The following is a 20145-nucleotide window of genomic DNA, read 5'->3' as shown; positions in this document are numbered from 1 at the left end:
TACGAACAGATTGAGAGGGAAGCACAAAATCAGTATGCACCGGCTAATTCTCTCCATCATATATTAAAATTTAGGGTTTCATATATTTTGAAGTGTTCTTTTGCAGCAGTGATGCCCTTTCCCCCCTGATGCTTTTTCTAGGAGAGCTGGATACATATAATGGGTATGAGCGTATCACAGTGTCCCCATTATGTGTATATGAACAGCTGAAAATGTGTTTATAAATTGTGCAATACGCTATTCTTCTCAAATAAACAAATAGCTTTCAATAGATCTCAAAGTCATATACAAGCCCTCCTAAAGCCCTTGGCCCAGGCCATATCTGAACTTTGGGAGGTATCGGGGCTGAATCACAATAAATCAAGCTGTCGTATAACACTTACAGGAAATTCAAGTGATGTAATCGGGTTCAACTTCTCAGCACAAGGCATCATCAAGTCTTAAAGAGGAATGGTGGCTGTCGCAGCTTCTGTTGCCAGTGTAATTAATTTGGAGACATTTAGTTTAAATATTAACCTTACTGAAGCCCAAGAGCTGCATATCACTGTAGCACAGCCAATATTATCTAATCAATTTCCTGTAGGAAAGTTCTCTATGTTCTCCTCCTTCCACCCTTACAAAGGCTACCTTAACCATTCATGACTTGCCATGTGTGCTGGTCCCATTAGTTCTGGAGTAAACATTCTTTCCAGCAATTTGCAGCCTTTTCGGCAATATGCGACTTCAGTACTTATGTGATGGTCACACGCTAGATTGCTGAAGAGGATCATGGGTAAGTATTTATGTTAAAACTTCTGGTAAAAAATATACATGTATATATTTAAAAGGACTAAAAAATTGAAAGAGTGCCCCTTAAACCCCTTAATGACAAAGCCCGTACCATGTACAGGCTCAAAATGCATTGTTTTCAATGGGTTTGGGAACCGCCCATTGTCCTTAAGGGGTTAAAGAGACAAGTATGGCATCAATCCTGGGCAAAATAACCCACTGGCATGCCCCCCAACTGTCCCAATTGGGGCGGGACAGTCTCGATTTTTTGACTCTGTCCCGTTTATCCCTACCTCTGTCCCGGTTTGCAGAGGTACTCACCTCAGGTGCAGCTGCGAGGGGTCGCACAGCCGCCCGATCACCAGCTGCAGCCTGCAGGAGTAGTTGGGAGATCACAATCTCCCTCTAGACGGTTCAACATTAAGGAAGTCTGTCGCTTTAGACCTCGCTTTACTGCTCCCTAATCACTAGGTGCTGGCAAATAATGCGCAGCATCAATAGCCGGTGCTAAAGTGACAGACCTGGCGCACCCACCACAGGATGGAGGAAGAAGGATAGATTAAGAAGGAAGAAGGATGGAGGAAGAGGTAAGAGATTGGGAAAAATGGGTGTAAGGGCATTGTATGTATGTGTGTGTTTGTAAGCTTGTGTGTGTGTATGAGCAGGTGTGTGTAAGAGCAGTATAGGTATTTGTAAGCTGGTGTGTAAGGGGCGATGAATGTGTATATGTGTGTGTGTGTGTGTGTGTGTAAAGGCACTGTATGTGTATGTGTGTGTGTAAAGACAGGTGTGTGCAAGGGCAGTGTATGTGAGTGTAAGGGTAGTGCATAGGGCTGCAACTAACGATTATTTTAATAATCGATTAATCGGCCGATTATTTTTTCGATTAATCGATTAATCGGATAAAAAAAAACAATATGCAAATTTTTCGTTTATTTAAAAGAATTTAATGAACTGGATGTTAAAAAACAACTTAAAATTTACATTAACATTCTTATTTTGTTATGATGTAATAAAAAACAATATTTTCAAAGTACAAGAACCCAAACACAATATTTATGAAACAAAATAACCCCAAACATTCTGAAAAGAGGTGGACTATTACTGTTCAAGAAACTTTGCCCCAGCACTTTGCACTTTGCACCCAGCACTTTGCACCCAGCACTTTGCACCCAGCACTTTGCACCCAGCCCTGGCACTTTGCACCCAGCACTTTGCACCCAGCACTTTGCCCCAGCCCTGGCACTTTGCATCCAGCACTTTGCACCCAGCATTCAGCACTTTGCACCAGCACTTTGCACCCAGCCCTGGCACTTTGCACCCAGCACTTTGCACCCAGCCCTGGCACTTTGCACCCAGCACTGGCACTTTGCACCCAGCACTTTGCACTGTGCCCCTGCACCCAGTCTCTAACTCTGCCCTGCACCCAGCCCTGCCCCCACATTCTGCCCTGCCCCCACACTCACACTCTGCCCTGCACCCACTCTGCCCTGCACCCACACTCACACCCTGCCCTGCATCCCCACCCCCACTCTGCCCTGCACCCAGTCTCCCACTCTGCTCTGCACCCACACTCACACCCTGCATCCCCACCCCCACTCTGCCCTGCACCCAGTCTCCTGCCCTGCACCCCCCACCCCCACTCTGCCCTGCACCCCCCACCCCCACTCTGCCCTGCACCCCCACCCCCACTCTGCCCTGCACCCCCACCCCCACTCTGCCCTGCACCCACACTCACGAACCGCTCTGTGCGAATGGAGCCACTCGCACAGAGCGGTTCGCTCTGTGCGAATGGAGCCACTCGCACAGAGCGAACCGCTCTGTGCGAATGGAGCCACTCGCACAGAGCGAACCGCTCTGTGCGAATGGAGCCACTCGCACAGAGCGAACCGCTCTGTGCGAATGGAGCCACTCGCACAGAGCGAACCGCTCTGTGCGAATGGAGCCACTCGCACAGAGCGAACCGCTCTGTGCGAATGGAGCCACTCGCACAGAGCGGTTCGCTCTGTGCGAGTGGCTCCATTCGCACAGAGCGAACCGCTCTGTGCGAGTGGCTCCATTCGCACAGAGCGGTTCGCTCTGTGCGAGTGGCTCCATTCGCACAGAGCGGTTCGCTCTGTGCGAGTGGCTCCATTCGCACAGAGCGGTTCGCTCTGTGCGAGTGGCTCCATTCGCACAGAGCGGTTCGCTCTGTGCGAGTGGCTCCATTCGCACAGAGCGGTTCGCTCTGTGCGAGTGGCTCCATTCGCACAGAGCGAACCGCTCTGTGCGAGTGGCTCCATTCGCACAGAGCGGTTCGTGAGTGTGTAAGTGGCTCTGTGCGATCCGTGCACATAGACATGAAGAATACTTACCTCCGGAACGCGTCACATCCGTCACGTAGCTAAAAGAAGGCGGAGACTGCAGAGCGTGTAGCAGAAGCGGGGAACGCTCGCGGAGGTAAGTAAAAGGAGCCGAGTGCTCCAACAACGAATTGATTACTCGATTAATCGATAACGGAAATCGTTATCGATGATTTCCGTTATCGATTATTATCGATTTTATCGATTCGTTGTTTCAGCTCTAGTAGTGCACATGTATAGGTGTGTGTAAGGGCAGGTGTGTGTAAGGGCAGGTGTGTGTAAGGGCAGCGTGTAAGGGTCCTGTTGACTACTCTTCCAATGATACTTAGCCAGCATTATGGTGGACACCTGACTGGCTCAGCATCATGGGAATTGTAATTCATAGCTAACATCTGCAGCTTTATCTACTGTGAACTGCACTTTCCATGATGCTCAGCCATGTAGCCAGTAGTATGTCTGGCTGAGCCTCATGGGAATTCAATTCAAAGCATTGGTTGTTTTTAATACGCATGACTGTGCTGACAAAAACGAAGCATGTTTTAAGTGGCGATGCAATCGCTTGTATTGGTGAGTTCCATGAGAGCGATTTAATAATAATTTAAAAAAGTGTCCCTCTTTTACATTTTAAAATGTCGGGAGGTATGCACTGGGTGGCAGGTGGTAAAAACATTTTTGGACACCTACCATTCACTTATACAGAAATCACTACCAGACATTCCTGGGCAAGAAAGAATTACTGAGAATGCGTAGCAGAGGAAAACAAAGACTTTAGGGCAGAACATTAACAACACGGAAGAAGGAGAGAGAAAGAGAGACAGAGGATGCCGCTCAAGTTATAACTAAATACAGCTTCTGCTTTTAGGTCTTTAAAAAGGGATATTGCATCATACATTATGTATATTGATGTATACTATATACTCCTCATGTTCATCTTCTCCATGCATCTGTTTGAGGTGACAACAGAGGTCAGAGGCAAATAATCCTCAAGAAGTGGAGAATTCCAGGCCAAACCTTTGCATTTTTCTGAATCGTGTGCAAATGCATAGTAATATAATCTACGTTGATTTATAAATCACCTCCAGATTCTGTAGGTTCTCGCCAGGGGAGGCCACCTCCAGGCTTCATTTTACTAAATGCCCTATAGGCCTCAGTGTCTTCAATGAGCCTCTTCATCGACAGGGGTGTCCTTGTATAGACACTATGCCTATTCCTACTTCTCGCAAAGAGGAGGCATTCACTAAAGCGATTATCTGATTTACAATTGAGAATTAAGAAACCAAAGACTTACAGAATGTATTACAATTCCAAATACATTTTTCACGATAATCCATTACCAGACTCTCTCTCATATCAGGCAGAGAGTAGAAAGATGGACCTCCCTCGGTGGTTTTGAATACATTAGTTGGCACAAACGCACTTCAGGGGAAACCCTGGTGACCCAGTACTAACTCCTGCTTAATAATTCACATATGAAATATCAAACAGCACTTACATCAGATGAGTGACTGCAATTTATCAGTCTGTTGTTTTTAACCATGGCATTACTTAAAGTGATTCAATCACAAGAAAATGCATCATGGCATTTAACTTCATACATGACCTCAACCGTGCTATGGTCATTTTAGAATGATAGACGGCAGATGCTACAATTCGTCAGGTTATATTACCAAAAAATCCTGGGTATAGCAGGAATATCTTTCCAGCAAGACCCAGGGGACTATATTTGTATACAGCTAAATGTGTACAAGCAAGAAGTGGCATACTTGGCCTGCATGCTTTTACCCGCTCTTAACCCCTTAAAGGACCAAAAAGAACAGTTGGACAAAGACAACATAAGTGCCACAGCTGCTTTGGTTATATAGTGTATAGCCCAGAAAGTATAAGCAATAGCATATAAGACATTTACATTTTTTCTTTAAAAATAAATAAATCTTCTACATGTACACAAACCGGTTTCAATCTCTCAATAAATTGATGTCTTCAAGACAGCTGGTTTTGGCTTACAGCAAACACTTGTAAGTAATTTTCATTTGTTTTTGTGAAGTAGGAGTGAGTGATAAGTGGTAAACAATCCCCTCGCAGAGGATGTACAGCAAAACAACATATTGCACTCTATAGATCATCCTGATACATTACTGTCAGGGTATAGAAATGTCTTACACTGGTATCTAAACCGTGGCACTTCATGTAGGAGGTTACCATTTCCATGCTATATCCCTTTCCCCCAAAACCCCAGGAAAAAGAATTCTGACAGCATCCATTTGCATATTTATTTAACAATACTTGTTGGTTAGTACAGGTTATTACAGTTTTGTCCACTTTGGGTAAAATCCACAATACTGAACAGAATATGTAGCTTTATAAAACAATGAGTATAAGGGGGGGGTGCATTCTTCGATTTCCGGCAAAGCTGTGGGAAATCCCATAAAAATACACATTTTAGGTGTAGAGCCATGTATAAAAACAAACATTCTAGGGCAAAACGCTATATATATCAATTAACTGCTCTTGCCATTAACACTGCTTCTTTGTTTTTTAAAATATATATATAATAAAATTAAACATAAAATTTTCCAAACACTGAAAGACATCACTACAGGGGGGGGATATTGGTTTCTATTTACATGTTAATGGACGCTAATTGATTACAAAATTTGGCCGTAGAGACAATATTAAACTGTAATCATTGATTCCTCGTGTTAACTCCTTCCATGGCATTTAAAATTGTGGAGAGCTCCTGTTTAGAGGCCAGTTTCTGAGACACATCTGAACATTAGAGAGGGCAGGCTCGGCCTGTCAGACACTCCTGGAGGGTTGATGTAATTTAATAACTGAGTCGATTAATTGTTGACAATTTGGCGCATGTTCTTCTTAGTCAACATTGCTCATTCCTGATGTACAAGACCCAGCTTTACATTCCAAAAGCCAAAGGGAGCCGTAAGCAACTCTTATTTTTTTGGAAATTGAATCTCTCATTTTTTTCTGACACGTAACAGCAGTCAATGCATTTAAACCCCAGTGAACGCTTGTACAGGTCCCATGGAAAAAAAATGTTTTTATCTCCAGATCTGGAGGCTGCCATTATGATATTTTGGGTAACCTTCCCTGCTCAAACACGCCATTGAGCTGATTTTTTATGGCAATGAAGATTTGGCCAAGAAGACTTTTTTTTAAAATCGAATAAAAAAAAAAATTCTAGACCAGTAAAATCTGATAAGATGTGCTTTTTTCTTATCTTCTACATGTTTAGCACATCTAGTACTGCAAAACACTGGAAATAGTGCTTCAATGCCATGAATTCTGAGAATAATTCCAATATTAAGTGCGAGCGGTAAAGAAACCTCAATTCATTCTCAATTACTCCAGGGGCCAATTGCCCTTTCCATTATTGAATGCCCACAAAATATACAAACACAAAAAAGAGCTCAAATAATAAAAAAAACAAAAAACTGTTAAACTCCTGACCTGAAGATTTTAAGCTGCCCAATGATCAACTCTCCGCACATATGTGAAGAAACTGTCTTTGTGTAGCAGAAAGCTGAACGCTTCTCTTCCTGGTACTGTCCCTTTGGCACAGCTCTTAGGTTGCAGCCTGTAAAGAGCAAAACTTTCCCTGCGGTCACCCTGCATGGTCAGACCCTACTTCAACTCCACCACCAAAGTCAAAAAGGGGCTCCCCCTCTCTGCTGTCCTGGGCAAGAAAATCTTCAAGTACTTTCAGTGGATCCCGCAGAAAAACAACAAGCACGGTGATGTTGTCCCCCGAGCCGCCGTCTTTGGCTGCCTTAACTAGCCTCATTGCAACATGCTGCCCATCACCTCCATTTTCCTGAAGGTGAGCAAAGACAAGGTCTGGGACCTCTGATGGGGACACAGCATCAAAGAAGCCATCACACGCCAGAACCAGAAAATCCTCTGAGCCATCGAGTACGTGAGAGGTTACATCGCCCTCACCAGAGACATATGGCTTCTGATCAATGTCACCTGCAGAAACAATCAGAATAATTAAAGTATAATGTTTTATATATCACAAAACAGGGCAATGTGGGAGGTGATTAGTTGTTTCTGATACAGTATTAGACTAATTATACCTGGAAAACAGGCATACTGTAAACATCATAGCTTCCATTGAATTTTATATTTCTATATGGGGGCAGTAAAAACATTATTAAACACTGATCTACAGACACCAGACAAGCCAGAAGCCTTGTTTTCCCCTCAGAAATCTCATGGTGCTGCCACAACCACAAGGGATTCTGGGTAGGCGCACGCAAATAAAGTCAACAATGATCACCTTTGCCTCTATATCCACTTTATCCATGGATCCCTTGAAAGTAATTGCCCGCTATGTTTCTATATGTAAACTGACCAAATACAAATGGAAAAACATTGCTTTAATGGAAACTTCCTAAGAAAACATATGGTGTATAATACTGCTAACAGAATATTATACAACGTTACATGCATGGTTTCAGTTTTAGGTTATGCCCCCTTTGTACAGTTATCTTTAGACATTATCACGTTCAGAAGTTTGAGGCTTTGTTTCCCACTCTACATTTTATCAAATTGTTTTTGTCATTTATTTTGACATTTACAGACAGGTTCTTTCTGGAGACCAATGCAGTTTGGGAACTACAAACCTTCCTCAATGGGTAGATAAACTGGCCTTGGCAATCTTTATTGAGGCCAATATGACTCGTGGATAATCCACAGATACATGAACTAGTAGGCATCATTTACAGACAGTAAAATATAACAAATACACTGTCTCATAATATAATGTTGGAATGCATATATGATATGTATGAGCTACGGCCAAGCTACAAAATTAAAACTTGTATAGTATTATATAGGATAATGTTATAATATATATTTCTCATCGCCTCTGTGTGGGAACTGAGATGTTTTCTAGCTATACCAATTGTATTCAAATAGAAGTTTGAAAGAAAAAGTGCAAACAAAATGCAAAAAACAAAAAAAGAACAAAAACAAAACAAAAGCAAAACCAAACCAAACCCAAAACAATTTCTTACCAATAGCTCTGGACACAGCAAGTGTTCCGTTGACCCTCCAGCAGCCCATAAAAGCGACGCAGCCTCCCATGGCTTCTATTCTTTCACGTTCATCCTATTAAAGTAAAATATCATAACGTGAGTAAGGGAGACTTGGCGAGGTTCAACACAGCACAAGGGAAACAAAATAACTAGATAAAAAGTTATCTAATGCAAAAGTGCAACCTCCAAAAAGGATGCTTTAATTGAACGGTGAAACAATGGACTGACATCTGGTTTAAAAGTCAAGGTAGCTGCCTAGCCCCCGCCCCAAATTCCATTAAATTAGGAAATATAGTGTTTTGGGGGTCGCTTACCTCTCGTTCTGGCTTGTGAGGGTCCATGAGTGTGACATATTTCCCCTGCCTTACAAGGAGAGCCTGAGAGTCCCCCAGCCATGCCACATGCAGTCTTTCACCCTCCAGTAAGGCGCACACTCCAGTTGTGCCGCTCCGCAGCCTCTGCAAGGAGATGTAATGGGGTCAAGTATAGATAGACAGGAAAATATATCTAAACTATTCCCAGAGCATGGAACATGAAAACAGGCAGATGTCCATAGATATCATATATCCACCTATCTCACTGCCAAGCCAAAGAGCCCCGTTTTGGGGATTTGCAAGACAAAGTTAGATATTGTATGCATTAAAATGTACAATATAAAATTAAAATGTAAGCACCCATTCAAGGCTATAAAAGCCAACAAAACAAATTACAAATTATTAAAATGTACACTGTATGTAATGGAACATATATGTCCAATTCTCAAAGTAGGGGGGTGGGGGAATCAATAAATACAAATAGAAATAAAAGTGATTAGGGAATAAAAAGGATCCAAAAACCCTCCTAATAGGTCATTTAATGGCTTGGGAGGTTTAACTAACAAGATTAGTCCAATCAATCCTTAGGATTCTCCTGAGAACGATACAGGAATATTAGGAAAGTCAATCTTCACCGTTTCTATACAGTTGTTCTTAACCACCATTTTTGGTTGTATCATCTTTGGTTGTAAAGCCTGCTTATTGTCTTCCACAGGCTGTTTGTCTTAGTCTGTCAATTCTCTTCTTGTCATACCCCTTGAATATATGTATTGTATTAAGCGCTGCAATAATAATAATAATAATAATAATAATAATAATAGATGCTTTTCCCTGGTCTCAGCGAATATACTTCAGAGTGGTTTGTGATCACATACCAGCTGGGATCAGCAACAGCCATTACTCTGTATCCATATATCTTTGTATTATACCACTGACACAGGAGTTATAATAAGGTCATCAGCATAGAAACCGAGAAGATTGACTTTCTTAATACTCCTCAAGGATTGATTGGGGTATTATTACTATAATTTTATTGTTTTTTTTTTGTTATATAGCACCAACAATATATGCAGCGCTTCATACAATACATATATTCAAGGGGTATGACAAGACTAGAATTGACAGACTAAGACAATCCGATACATTAGGTAGAGAGGGTCCTGTTTTCCCCGTAGAGGCACTTCAATTACCTGATTCCTAACCCTATTCAGGATCTACTGAAAATTCTAAATTAGATAAAAAAAAAAAAAACATTTTAACATGTTTCACATGTAACTGTAGGAACCAGCTAAAGCATGTTGGTTAACCCCTTTGTGATGGGACTGTTTTTCAAATTTTGTACCTTTTGCAGCAATTTTAACATTTCTGCGCCGTTTGTGTTTAGTTGGAATTGTATATTTTTTCATGACAAGAAGGATTTTCTTTACATACCACTGTTTTGATCATATTATATAATGTATTATAGAGCTTGACAAACCCTGGACGCCAGGGGTTTGTGGTACAAGGGGGTAAAAACTGGCCAGGGCTATGATTGCGAATCAGACACCCCACACTTTCCTGTGGAGGCGCAGTGAACAGGGTCCCAGCAGGGTCACATAATTTGCATTACCTGATCCCACCCCAACAAGAAACATAGGGCGCTGGATTCACGATGGCAGAAGATAGGTAGTGTTGTGGCAGGTAGCGACGAGGTGGTGGACCCGTAGTGCGAGTGTGTGCGTGTATACTGTAGTGTCAGAGTCAGTGTATGTGTGCATTTCTATATATGTATAGTGTTAGCCAGCGGGTGTATGTTATTGGATAGCGTGTGCATGTGTATAATGTGTAGCATTAGCGCTTATGGTGTTGTGAATGTTACAGTATGGCATTAGCAGGAGTGTGTTTTAGTGTATGGTATTAGCACGTGTGTACATTTGTGTGTACATGGTTTCTGAGCATGGCGTTAGCATGTGCGTGTCTGTTACTGTACACAGTGTTAGTGTGTGTAAATACAAATAAACATACAAGCTTGAGTCATTGTCGTGAACTGCAGTACTGTACAAAGTGGTGCAGCACTGAAGAATATCAGGAAGGGGACATCTCAAAACACGTGTTTGAATCTTAAAATTAAGTTTAAAAAAGGTGACATCAACTCATGCACACCCTTTTTAAAGCGTATTTCTTTTATATCATTTGTTTGTTTGTTTTTTGTAAGGGGCTGGACTCACCCAGCAACTGTAGCAGTCCAGCACTAAAGCAGTTAAGCTTGAGCATGTTTCTAGTGGATCAATCAGCCAGCAGTAGCTTCTGCTCCCTTCTTATATTTTATTTTGCTGTGGTTCATTTATTGTAGGGCTGCAACTAACGATTATTTTAATAATCGATTAGTTGGCCGATTATTTTTTCGATTAATCGAATAAAAAAATGCAATTTTTTTAAATTTAAAATAATGTAATAAAAAACGTACAATTTACACTTTCATCTCTTTATTGCAATGGGCTCTCTCTATTCACCTTCTTATTTTACTGACATAATAATAAAAGCTACAATAACCCAAACACGGTGTTTCTCAAACTAGGTTTTAATACAAAGTTATTAGTAAATATTAATTCATATGTTAACTATTTTTCATATTTAATAAAAACTGAGAAAAAAAGCCGTGTTTATTTTTTTTTTATTTACCAAACTGCCCCCGGTTATGCACATCAGACCCCCAGCTTGCCACTCTGCCCCCATATATGCCTTATACCTCTTATATGCCAGATTCCACTGTGCCCCCTGATATGCCACTGTGCCCCTGATATGCCTTATACTCCTTATATGCCAGTGATATGCAACTGAGCCCCCTGATATACCTTTTACCCCCAGATGTTTTATGACCCCCTGATATGCCTAATATCGATATGCCTTATACCCCCTATATGCCCTGAAATTCATAATACCCCCCATAAACCACTATAACTCACCAATACACCACTCTGGCTCCTCCCCCTCCCATACACCACTCTGGCTCCTCCCCCCCATACTCCACTCTGCCTCCTCCCCCTCCCATACTCCACTCTGGCTCCTCCCCCTCCCATACTCCACTCTGGCTCCTCCCCCTCCCATACTCCACTCTGCCTCTTCCCCCTCCCATACTCCACTCTGCCTCTTCCCCCTCCCATACTCCACTCTGCCTCCTCCCCCTCCCATACTCCACTCTGCCTCCTCTCCCTCCCATACTTCACTCTGCCTCCTCCCCCTCCCATACTCCACTCTGCCTCGTCCCCCTCCCATACACCACTCTGCCTCCTCCCCCTCCCATACACCACTCTGCCTCCTCCCCCTCCCATACATCACTTTGCCTCCTCCCCCTCCCATACATCACTTTGCCTCCTCCCCCTCCCATACACCACTTTGCCTCCTCCCCCCTCCCATACTTCACTCTCCCTCCTCCCATACTCCACTCTGCCTCCTCCCCCCTCCCATACACCACTCTGGCTCCTCCCCTCTCCCATACAACTCTGGCCCCTCCCCCTCCCATACGCCACTCTGGCTCCTCCCCCTCCTATACTCCACTCTGCCTCCTCCCCCTCCCATTCTCCACTCTGCCTCCTCCCCCCTCCCATTCTCCACTCTGCCTCCTCCCCCCTCCCATTCTCCACTCTGCCTCCTGTCAGCAACGGATCTTCACTAGACAAGGACTTTCACTGCAGCTTCATAGAAGCCACAGTGTAAGTGAAGTGCAGTAACGGAGGCTGTCTGTGCGATGCAGACACTCACAGGCTGACAGAGAATCATCCTCTCTGTCAGCTGATGGGGGTCTGCATCGCACAGACAGCCTAAGGGAGGGGGAGGCGTCAGAGGGGTGTATGGGAGGGGAGAGAGAGACGGAAGTGAGAGACCGGCCGACAGTGAGGGGAGTCCAGGTCTCCTGCAGCGTTGCGGGGGATCTGGATTCTCTGTTTGAGATCGGATTATTATAAGGAGAGGAGTTTTTCAGAGCATTTGCTCTGAAAAAAAACCTCTTTTTATAATCGATAAAAATCGATTCGATTAATCGATGATGAAATTCGTTGCCAACGATTTTCATAATCGATTATTATCGATTTTATCGATTAGTTGTTTCAGCCCTAATTTATTGCACTACAAAATATGTTGCAAATCTATAGATGAATTGTAATATAATCCAACACAGTGTCATAAGAGTCCCCCAGCAAGACATTAACTGCAAGATGTGTGTTGTGGTCTTCAGCGTTGGCATGTATGTCTATTTCAAATTTCATTATTTTATTCTGCTTAAATATGCTTGTCATGCCTGTAGCTTACACAAGATGCTAGAGTATAAGCCAAGCACAATCCCAGTTTTCCCACTCACCTCTCTCTTTGCCTTCTGAAGAAACATAATGTCTGTACGCTGGAAGGATTCTTTCAGAGCCCGTCCTGGGTCTTGTGCCAGGGATTCGTGCCGAGCAACGTTCACATGAACGTGGGCTGCTGCATAGTTGGCAGCATCAACCCCACCATGCCCATCAAATACTGCAAAATATGACCTCTTTACACCATCCTGTGAACAAGATACAGCGTAGCGAAGCAGTGAATTAACTGTGCAATGGACTGCTTAACAAACAAAGTGGACAAGTGGTAGTGGTAGACACAGTTATTACATATAAGAGACAAATCCTCACATTCTGAGAGTAAGATAGGTTTATGGTGGAGGTCATAAGTCTTTGCATGCATCCTTTAACCAATGCAGGAGGCGATTATGAACATACAGAATGACACTCCTGTTGCGTATAATAGGCCCATGTGAAGACGAAAATTATTTGATCAAAATATTAGTAGCCATCATGGCCTCCTAATTCTTCCTAATCTCACTATATATGGACACAATTCATGTTACCGTGATGCCATGTAGCTGATTGAACTCCAATATGGCTACGTGCCGATCCTCCATCTTCCTGCGTGTGTTGCGAATGGCATGGGCAGAAATATTCAACTGGCAAGCAGGCTGTGTAATGGGGGGTAGACATTTCTGCCACTGACTGCTGATTTCCTGTAGACAGCTGAGGCAGCGACGGAGTAAGGAATCGGAACAAAGATCTGCAGGACAGGCAAGACCGTGAGGAGGCGAGAAAGTAACACCAAACAGAAAGCTATTATATGCACAGTGTAGCTGGCATATAATAGAATGAGTATGAACAATGGCAATACAGGTTCTGGGTATGAGATGTGATGTAAGGTTAAATTCATTAGCACGGCGGCAGGGAGGAGCAGGGATACAGTATTGACTTGGGGAACGACTCCATGCCCTGGGACCTCTTCCTGACGGCACGCTTTTCAAAGGCAATGAGATGTGAGAGTTTCCAGTCTTCCTGCTGCCCACTCGGTAAATATACGGCCCGGTGTGTCCCACTGAAATTTTTGGGTTATCAGGAAAGGTGAGGTGTGGGGTATATTGCCATTTGAATCTGATGTAATCTTTATTTTCTAGCCCTTTAAAATTGGGTATATAAGTGAACCGTCTCTTACTGGCTGTCTAGGGAGTGTGCAAGAGGTTACTCCACACAGTTGTTGAGCTAATTGTGATTATGTGAATGCTTTGGGTTTTTTTTTTTAAAGTGATACTTTTCAGTTGTAGTTCTCATTTTTGTCCAGTAGAGGGAGAAGGGAAACCACTAAACATGCCCAGCAAGGGGGAGACTGCACACCCCACTTTAGGTTTTGTAAGGACTATGCTCACATTTACCCAAACCAGGAGTCTGGAGTAGGTTATTTAGAATTCAAGTAACAAAACACTTACAGTCTATTCTCTCTGCATTCTCCTGCTCCCCCTCCTCCGAGTCTGCTGCTTCATTCCTCAGCAGAAATGTGGACAGGTCTGCTTCCAGCGTCTGGTGGACAGAAGCCTGGACCAGACAGGCAGAAAGCCACGAGGGGGCTCCCCTGCAGATATCAAAATAACACAACAGGCTAATTGGCAACATGGTACCCGCAGGGCAACAACAACATGAGAAATATCCTATTACGAACATTCTATAGAATATACACACATACAAAAATACATTGGACACCACTCCTAATTATTGAGTTTCAGCCACATCTATTGCTAACAAGTGTATAAAATGAAGCACATAGGCAGCCATCTCCATAGACCAACATTGGCAGTAGAATGGGTTGTACTGAAGAGCTTCGGGATTTATAGGATGCCACCATCGCCACAAATCAGTTCATCTGACAGTTTCTGTCCTGGTTCACTGTAAGTGCTATTATTTTGAAGTGGAAACATTTAGGAGTAACAACAGTCCAGCTACAGGGCGGTAGACCACGCAAACTCACGTAGTGGGGCTGCCATGAGTTCCGAACTGCCTCTGGAAGCAACATCAGCGCAAGCACTGTGCGTCAGGAGCTTCATTAAATGCCCTTCCATGGCTGAGCAGCTGCACACAAGCCAAAGATTACAACGCAGAATGCCAAGTGTTGGCTGAAATGGTGCGAAGCAAACGGCTACTGGACTCTGGAGCAATGGAAACACATTCTCTGGAGTGATGAATCTTGATTCACTATCTAGAAGTCTGATGGATGAGTCTGGGTTTGGTGGATGCCTAGAGATTGCTACCTACCAGAATGCACAGTGTCTACTGTTAAATTTTGTATGGGGGGGGTAATGTGTAGGCTGTTTTTCAGGGTTGTGGCCAGGCCCAATAGTTCCAGCAAAAGGCAATGTTAACGCTACAACATATAAAGACATTAGACAGTGGTGTGCTTCCAACTTTGTGGGAACAGTTTGGAGAAGGCCCTTTTTTGTTCCAGCAGGCTGTGTCCCAGTGCACAAAGCAACGTCCATAAACACATGCTTTGACGAGTCCGGTGTGGAGGAACGCATTCGGTCTTCGCTTCTTTACAAAGCAAGCCTTTTTAGCAAATAGCAAAATACGTATCCTAAACATTTTAAAGCAATCCTCATCAATTTCCTTTTTTAGAAAAGTACAACACAGACAGATATGCAAGAAGTAGTTCCCCATTTCACTGACTTCATTTGTCAGTACTTCATTGCTTCATTTCCTGAATAGGCAGAGTCAGGAAATGCTAGAAGAAAGAGGAAGTCTGGGGGAAATGAGGTCAGAGAATAGGAAGCTCCCCGAGACTCTCTCTATTGTCATTGAGCTCTGTGCCCAGGAAGCTGGTTACTAATAACAGCAGGGGTAAACAGGCCGTTCATAGAGCAGATGGTAAATAGAACAGTTCCTTTTCTCCACCAGGGCAGCTGACATGTTTTACAAGGTTTACAGGATCATTTATATGGTATTAAAACAAGAAGCAGTAAGAAAGCTACCCAAGTAGAACACAAAAAGGGATTTCCGTGGGTTCGAGAAAGCTCGATATTTCATCATTTGTTTCGTCTGTTAATAAATGGGTCACTAATAGCACTCAGTACCAGACTGACTTTGAAAAGGAAGTCTTGTGGAAAGGAAAAATTCTTCTTGAGCATAAAATGCAGTACTGTATACAAGAATGTAGGTCAGCACTGACAAAAGAAACTGGTTTCATCTCATTCTCTTCCGATAAACTTTATCTGTGGACTTGGAGGCTGCCATTATTGTCCGTCAAGTGAGTTTTCCCACACTGAGCTGATTCTTTATGGCAATTCCAATGAAGTCAGCTCCTCCATAGAATTTCATTAGCCAAAGGTGTTTATTCGCTAAAGGATGAGTTGTCAGGAGAGTTGTGGCTTGAACACTGGTATGTTTTGTCAGCAGCAATGGCTGAGCTGGCCCTGCATAATGTATAACTCAATGGGTGAGGAGACTTAGCAGAAATCTCACCGATTTAACTACACATTATACAGGGTCAGCAAAGCTCTTTGTGCAGCAGTGGCTCACTGGGGCTGGACCTCCATAACGCGAAATGAAGTCAGGCAGCTGAAACACAACTTTCCTGCAAACCCTCCCTTTCGTGAATAAACACAAGATTGCCTGGCTGGGTGATTACAACCTGAGACAATGTATTGTTAAACATACTCGCTGCGATGAGAAGCCAACGTGTTTGTCCAATAGACCGGATAAAGATAACAGAGTTGGAACACATGCAAATGGCTAATATACAGCAGCCTGAAAACATTCCTCATTCAGATCCTTTTCCTCTGTGTGATTTTTCGTTTGTTTCTAAATTCAATTGCAAGGAGTAGAGCCATTTTAGCCAATATTTGGAATTCCAAACACCGTGGAATCAGTAACTGCTTGGAAAAGGGAATTCTTGCCCAAAACAAGGTTTGTTTAATAATACATTCAATATATGTAGGCAAGCATGGTTTCATTTATAAATTGCTGCTTGTTTAGTTAACTCTTCCAGGTGTATGGCGCATGCAAACTCCCAGCGCTCTCTCTCTGATTGAGTAAAAAGGGTTTTAGACTTGCTGGCATCAGTCCAGCACTCTGGCATCCTAGCCAGGTATGAAGCCAACATTTGGCATGAGAATATGGTGCTTTGGGCAACAGAGCTTACAGCAGTGGGACTTCAATAACAAATTACATGCTACAATATTATATTATTAGATTTATCTAGCTGACAAATACACAGAAATTAAAACGCTCAATCAATGAACCAGGCCATACACACATGCAGCTTGCGGATAAGGTTTCCCAACATAAATGTAGATAATGTTATTCCCCCCCTTTAAATACCTGTCCGGCAGGTAAGAGACTGATAAGTACACAATGTGCTTTGGTATGTCAAGTATGAAGATGGGCCTGCTGTAACAATTCCAGGCAGGCCACTAAATACCGTCTGTCAGGAACATGCATCGCTGAGAAGTATATGGCATAAACATATATACTATACTAACAGAGGGCACATGCAAAACAAGGGAATCAGGAGAAAAGGATCAATACATTTAATTAGAAAATCGGCTTTGTTGTGACAACTTCTACTGTAACTCCCTTTAAAATACAATTTAACATTCTAGGAATGACGGGACATGCTACAGACATCGCTGGTGACAGAGGCAGGCACCGTGGTTGTTGGTTTAGAAACGTGGCTCCTTTAAGGGGGCACACCGGAAAAGAATAGGAAAAATGGCAATGCTGTTCCTTATGGCGGGCCAAATTGTAACTCCCAGGTTTGTTCTGCGGCTGTTGGCTGTGCGATGTTACATCTACTGACAGGAAGCAAGAAACTGTGGAATTGGTTCCAGGGTGGCAGGATACAGAGGTCAAATATATTACCAAAATAACAGACAATCAAAAGAAAGAAAAGCAGAACCACCATTATTACTGCCCTGGACAAAACATTCAGTCATCACTTCAATCAAAAGAGTTCTCAAAGAATATTTAAAGGGACAGGTTAGTGTCCCTGACAGTCCTTCTATAGAAGAATGCATATTAAGGTATTCTGCGAGTATTTTAATATGCATTCTTCAGAAAACTGAGCTAGAAGCTGCAGCACTGCATCTGAAGCTGCCCTCCATTTCCTTGGCTTGACATTTCTTTCCACTGATTGGCTGCTTGAACCAGCCAATCAGTGGCACGGAAAAGATCCCATTGGAGTCAATGGAAGCACTTTTACCTACCCTTAGCATTCATCAAGCCTGCACTAGAGTTGATTGACAATAAGTGGGTCACAAGCCGGGAGATGTGTTTGATCATCACTTATAAATGTATATATTATATACAAAAATGATATCCATTCATGGTTGGGGGGGTAAACTGTCACCTTAATTATGCTACATTAGACATACGGCTGGGGTACAACATTTCTGTGCTAGAAAGGATTGTGTCTACTGTCTCATCTAAGGTAGAAGATGGATATGGATGCCCATGGCACAGCAACCGATGGGATTTCTGTTTACGGTTACTTTAAAGCATGTGTGACTATATATTAGTTAAGAAATAATACAGACGCAACAACAAACAGTAGGAGCGACGATCTGTAATCATATTTCCCAGGAGGGAACACTAGTACATAAGGCCACATGAACTTTTGTTCTGTTGTGAGTGTAGATGAGAGGGCAGCGAGATAATGTGAGTGAACATTCACTCAAAGCATAAAAGCTTTAAAGGTTTCAGTAAATCTCTAGAAACAAATAAATCCACCCGTGTTATTAAAAACTTTGAAACAAAGTAACTTCATGAGTCAAAACACAAAATTTACCCAAATGAACTATTAATAGGAAAGTCAGGAACAAACCATGGCTGCCCAAAAAACGGTACCCGCAAAACTGTTGACAGTGGACTCCGCTAGCACGACTAAGCCCTTGGAAAACATCTATATTAGCCCTCTGGAGGAGAGTCCATAGATGCACAGTATGTGAGGATCCTTATGTCCAATACTAAGTGGAGATGGCCCTAGGCTTACTGCCCCCTGTGGATGACACCATAATAATACAGAAAAGAGATTCTGACAAAAAGGATGATCGCCGGTGCTTATTCACTAAAGCGGGAGTCTGTGATTGTGACTTACTGACTTCTCTATGTAAGGGTCCAGCTAGCCCGGAATAAGGTGTACACTCCTGCCCCAGTGATAAAACCGATCTCAGGATCAAACACAGATTATCAATAAATAACAACATGATTATAGATGCCAAGTACAAACACACAAATAATCAGATATGTGTCATAGGTCCTTATTTGTGGCTTGGCTCTCGGAAACGTATTTAAAGGATAAAAACCCTGCAGCATACATATCACCACTTTAATTAAAGATCACATCGTGGCATTACTCAAAACGTAGGAAGTCCTCAGTCCCCCTGGATGGGGCAGTTATTTCTGCCCTTTTCCCAGCAATACACACACGTTGCTCCCCTCACCTGCTTCCCAGAAACCTGAGCAAGACCTCTGCTAGCTCCCCCTCCGCCTCCTCCCGGCTCACTCTGCGGTTTGGCGACCTCAGCTGTTCTTGCTGCACCGGGAGGTCCCTAAGCAGGTCCCCTAAGAAGTCCCGGGTAGCCCCGTCAGCCTCCTCCATGCTGTTGTCCCTTACTCTGCGGGACCCCGGAAGTTGCAGACAGACGCACGTGTGAGGGGACTGCTACGCGTAGGGGGAGCGGGGCGGGGTAAGTAAGCCTTGTGACATTAGTAGGTAGGGGACAGGGGGTAGCACACCCGAAACAAAATGAGAGCAAGCCCTGATCTAGAGCTAAACTCCAGAAATATACGGCTGATAATAATACAAAATTGATTCTGGGCGCGCTTACACATCTACCGAACCCCTGCACAGTGTGGTACAGTCCATGTGGGCGGGGATATGACAGAACAGCAGCTGGGAATGAAGAATTGGTGAGCGGGGACTTTTCAGCGCTTGTGTCTGAGGGGATAGTGGGTTAGAGCGCAGTAATAGCCGCGATACAGTCCCGCTCTCCCCCGGAGCACCTGGCCAAGGGTCTGCGGTATATCTGCGACCGCAGCCCTGTAAATATGTCCCTCTAAGAAGCAATGTCCGGGACATTTTATTTCTCTAGACAGGACTCGTTATTGTTTATTATTATTCTAAAATGTATTATTTACTAGCTTTTATTTATTTCTAGAGAGCTGTGAAAAGGATATACAGGCAGGATCAACGTTAACCCTGTAAGGAGGCAGGCGGTTTAACACATCGAGTCGCTTTTACCCATTACACATTTTTTGCAGCTAATGCAAATATAAAAAATACCACAAAATATATGAATTTACTTTTTTGATTATGTTTCAAAACAAACTTGGGATTTTCTCCCAT

At 43.2% G+C, this 20145-nt stretch overlaps 2 protein-coding genes across 2 annotated transcripts in view; one reads left to right on the top strand and one right to left on the bottom strand.

Moving 5' to 3' along the window:
* C1H22orf39 (chromosome 1 C22orf39 homolog) overlaps positions 1-20145 on the top strand; it is a 255521-nt gene that overhangs the window by 128917 nt on the left and 106459 nt on the right. The gene's annotated exons all lie outside the window — the stretch shown is intronic.
* On the bottom strand, positions 6087-19412 carry PPM1F (protein phosphatase, Mg2+/Mn2+ dependent 1F). Its single transcript, XM_053470930.1, has 7 exons — positions 19241-19412; positions 14240-14382; positions 13340-13539; positions 12815-13003; positions 8479-8622; positions 8144-8237; positions 6087-7094 (listed from the first exon to the last, which is right to left on the bottom strand). Exons 1-7 carry the CDS (start codon positions 19396-19398, stop codon positions 6730-6732), a joined length of 1293 nt encoding a protein of 430 aa, XP_053326905.1. The 5' UTR covers positions 19399-19412; the 3' UTR covers positions 6087-6729.

The sequence above is a fragment of the Spea bombifrons genome, chromosome 1 (genome assembly GCF_027358695.1).
Source record: "Spea bombifrons isolate aSpeBom1 chromosome 1, aSpeBom1.2.pri, whole genome shotgun sequence".
NCBI classification, from domain to species: domain Eukaryota; kingdom Metazoa; phylum Chordata; class Amphibia; order Anura; family Pelobatidae; genus Spea; species Spea bombifrons.
The sequence above is the reverse complement of the archived record's forward strand: the minus strand, read 5'-3'. Positions and strand labels throughout refer to the sequence as shown.

What these genes read in the sequence shown, in the direction of transcription:
- PPM1F (XM_053470930.1), bottom strand. Translation starts at nt 19,398, where the DNA reads ATGGAGGAGGCTGACGGGGCTACCCGGGACTTCTTAGGGGACCTGCTT. An exon ending in TTCAGAAGGCAAAGAGAGAG is followed by an intron (nt 8,623 to 12,814) that starts GTGAGTGGGAAA and finishes ATCTCCTTGCAG; the next exon opens with AGGCTGCGGAGCGGCACAAC. An exon ending in TGCTGTGTCCAGAGCTATTG is followed by an intron (nt 7,095 to 8,143) that starts GTAAGAAATTGT and finishes TTGTTTCTGCAG; the next exon opens with GTGACATTGATCAGAAGCCA.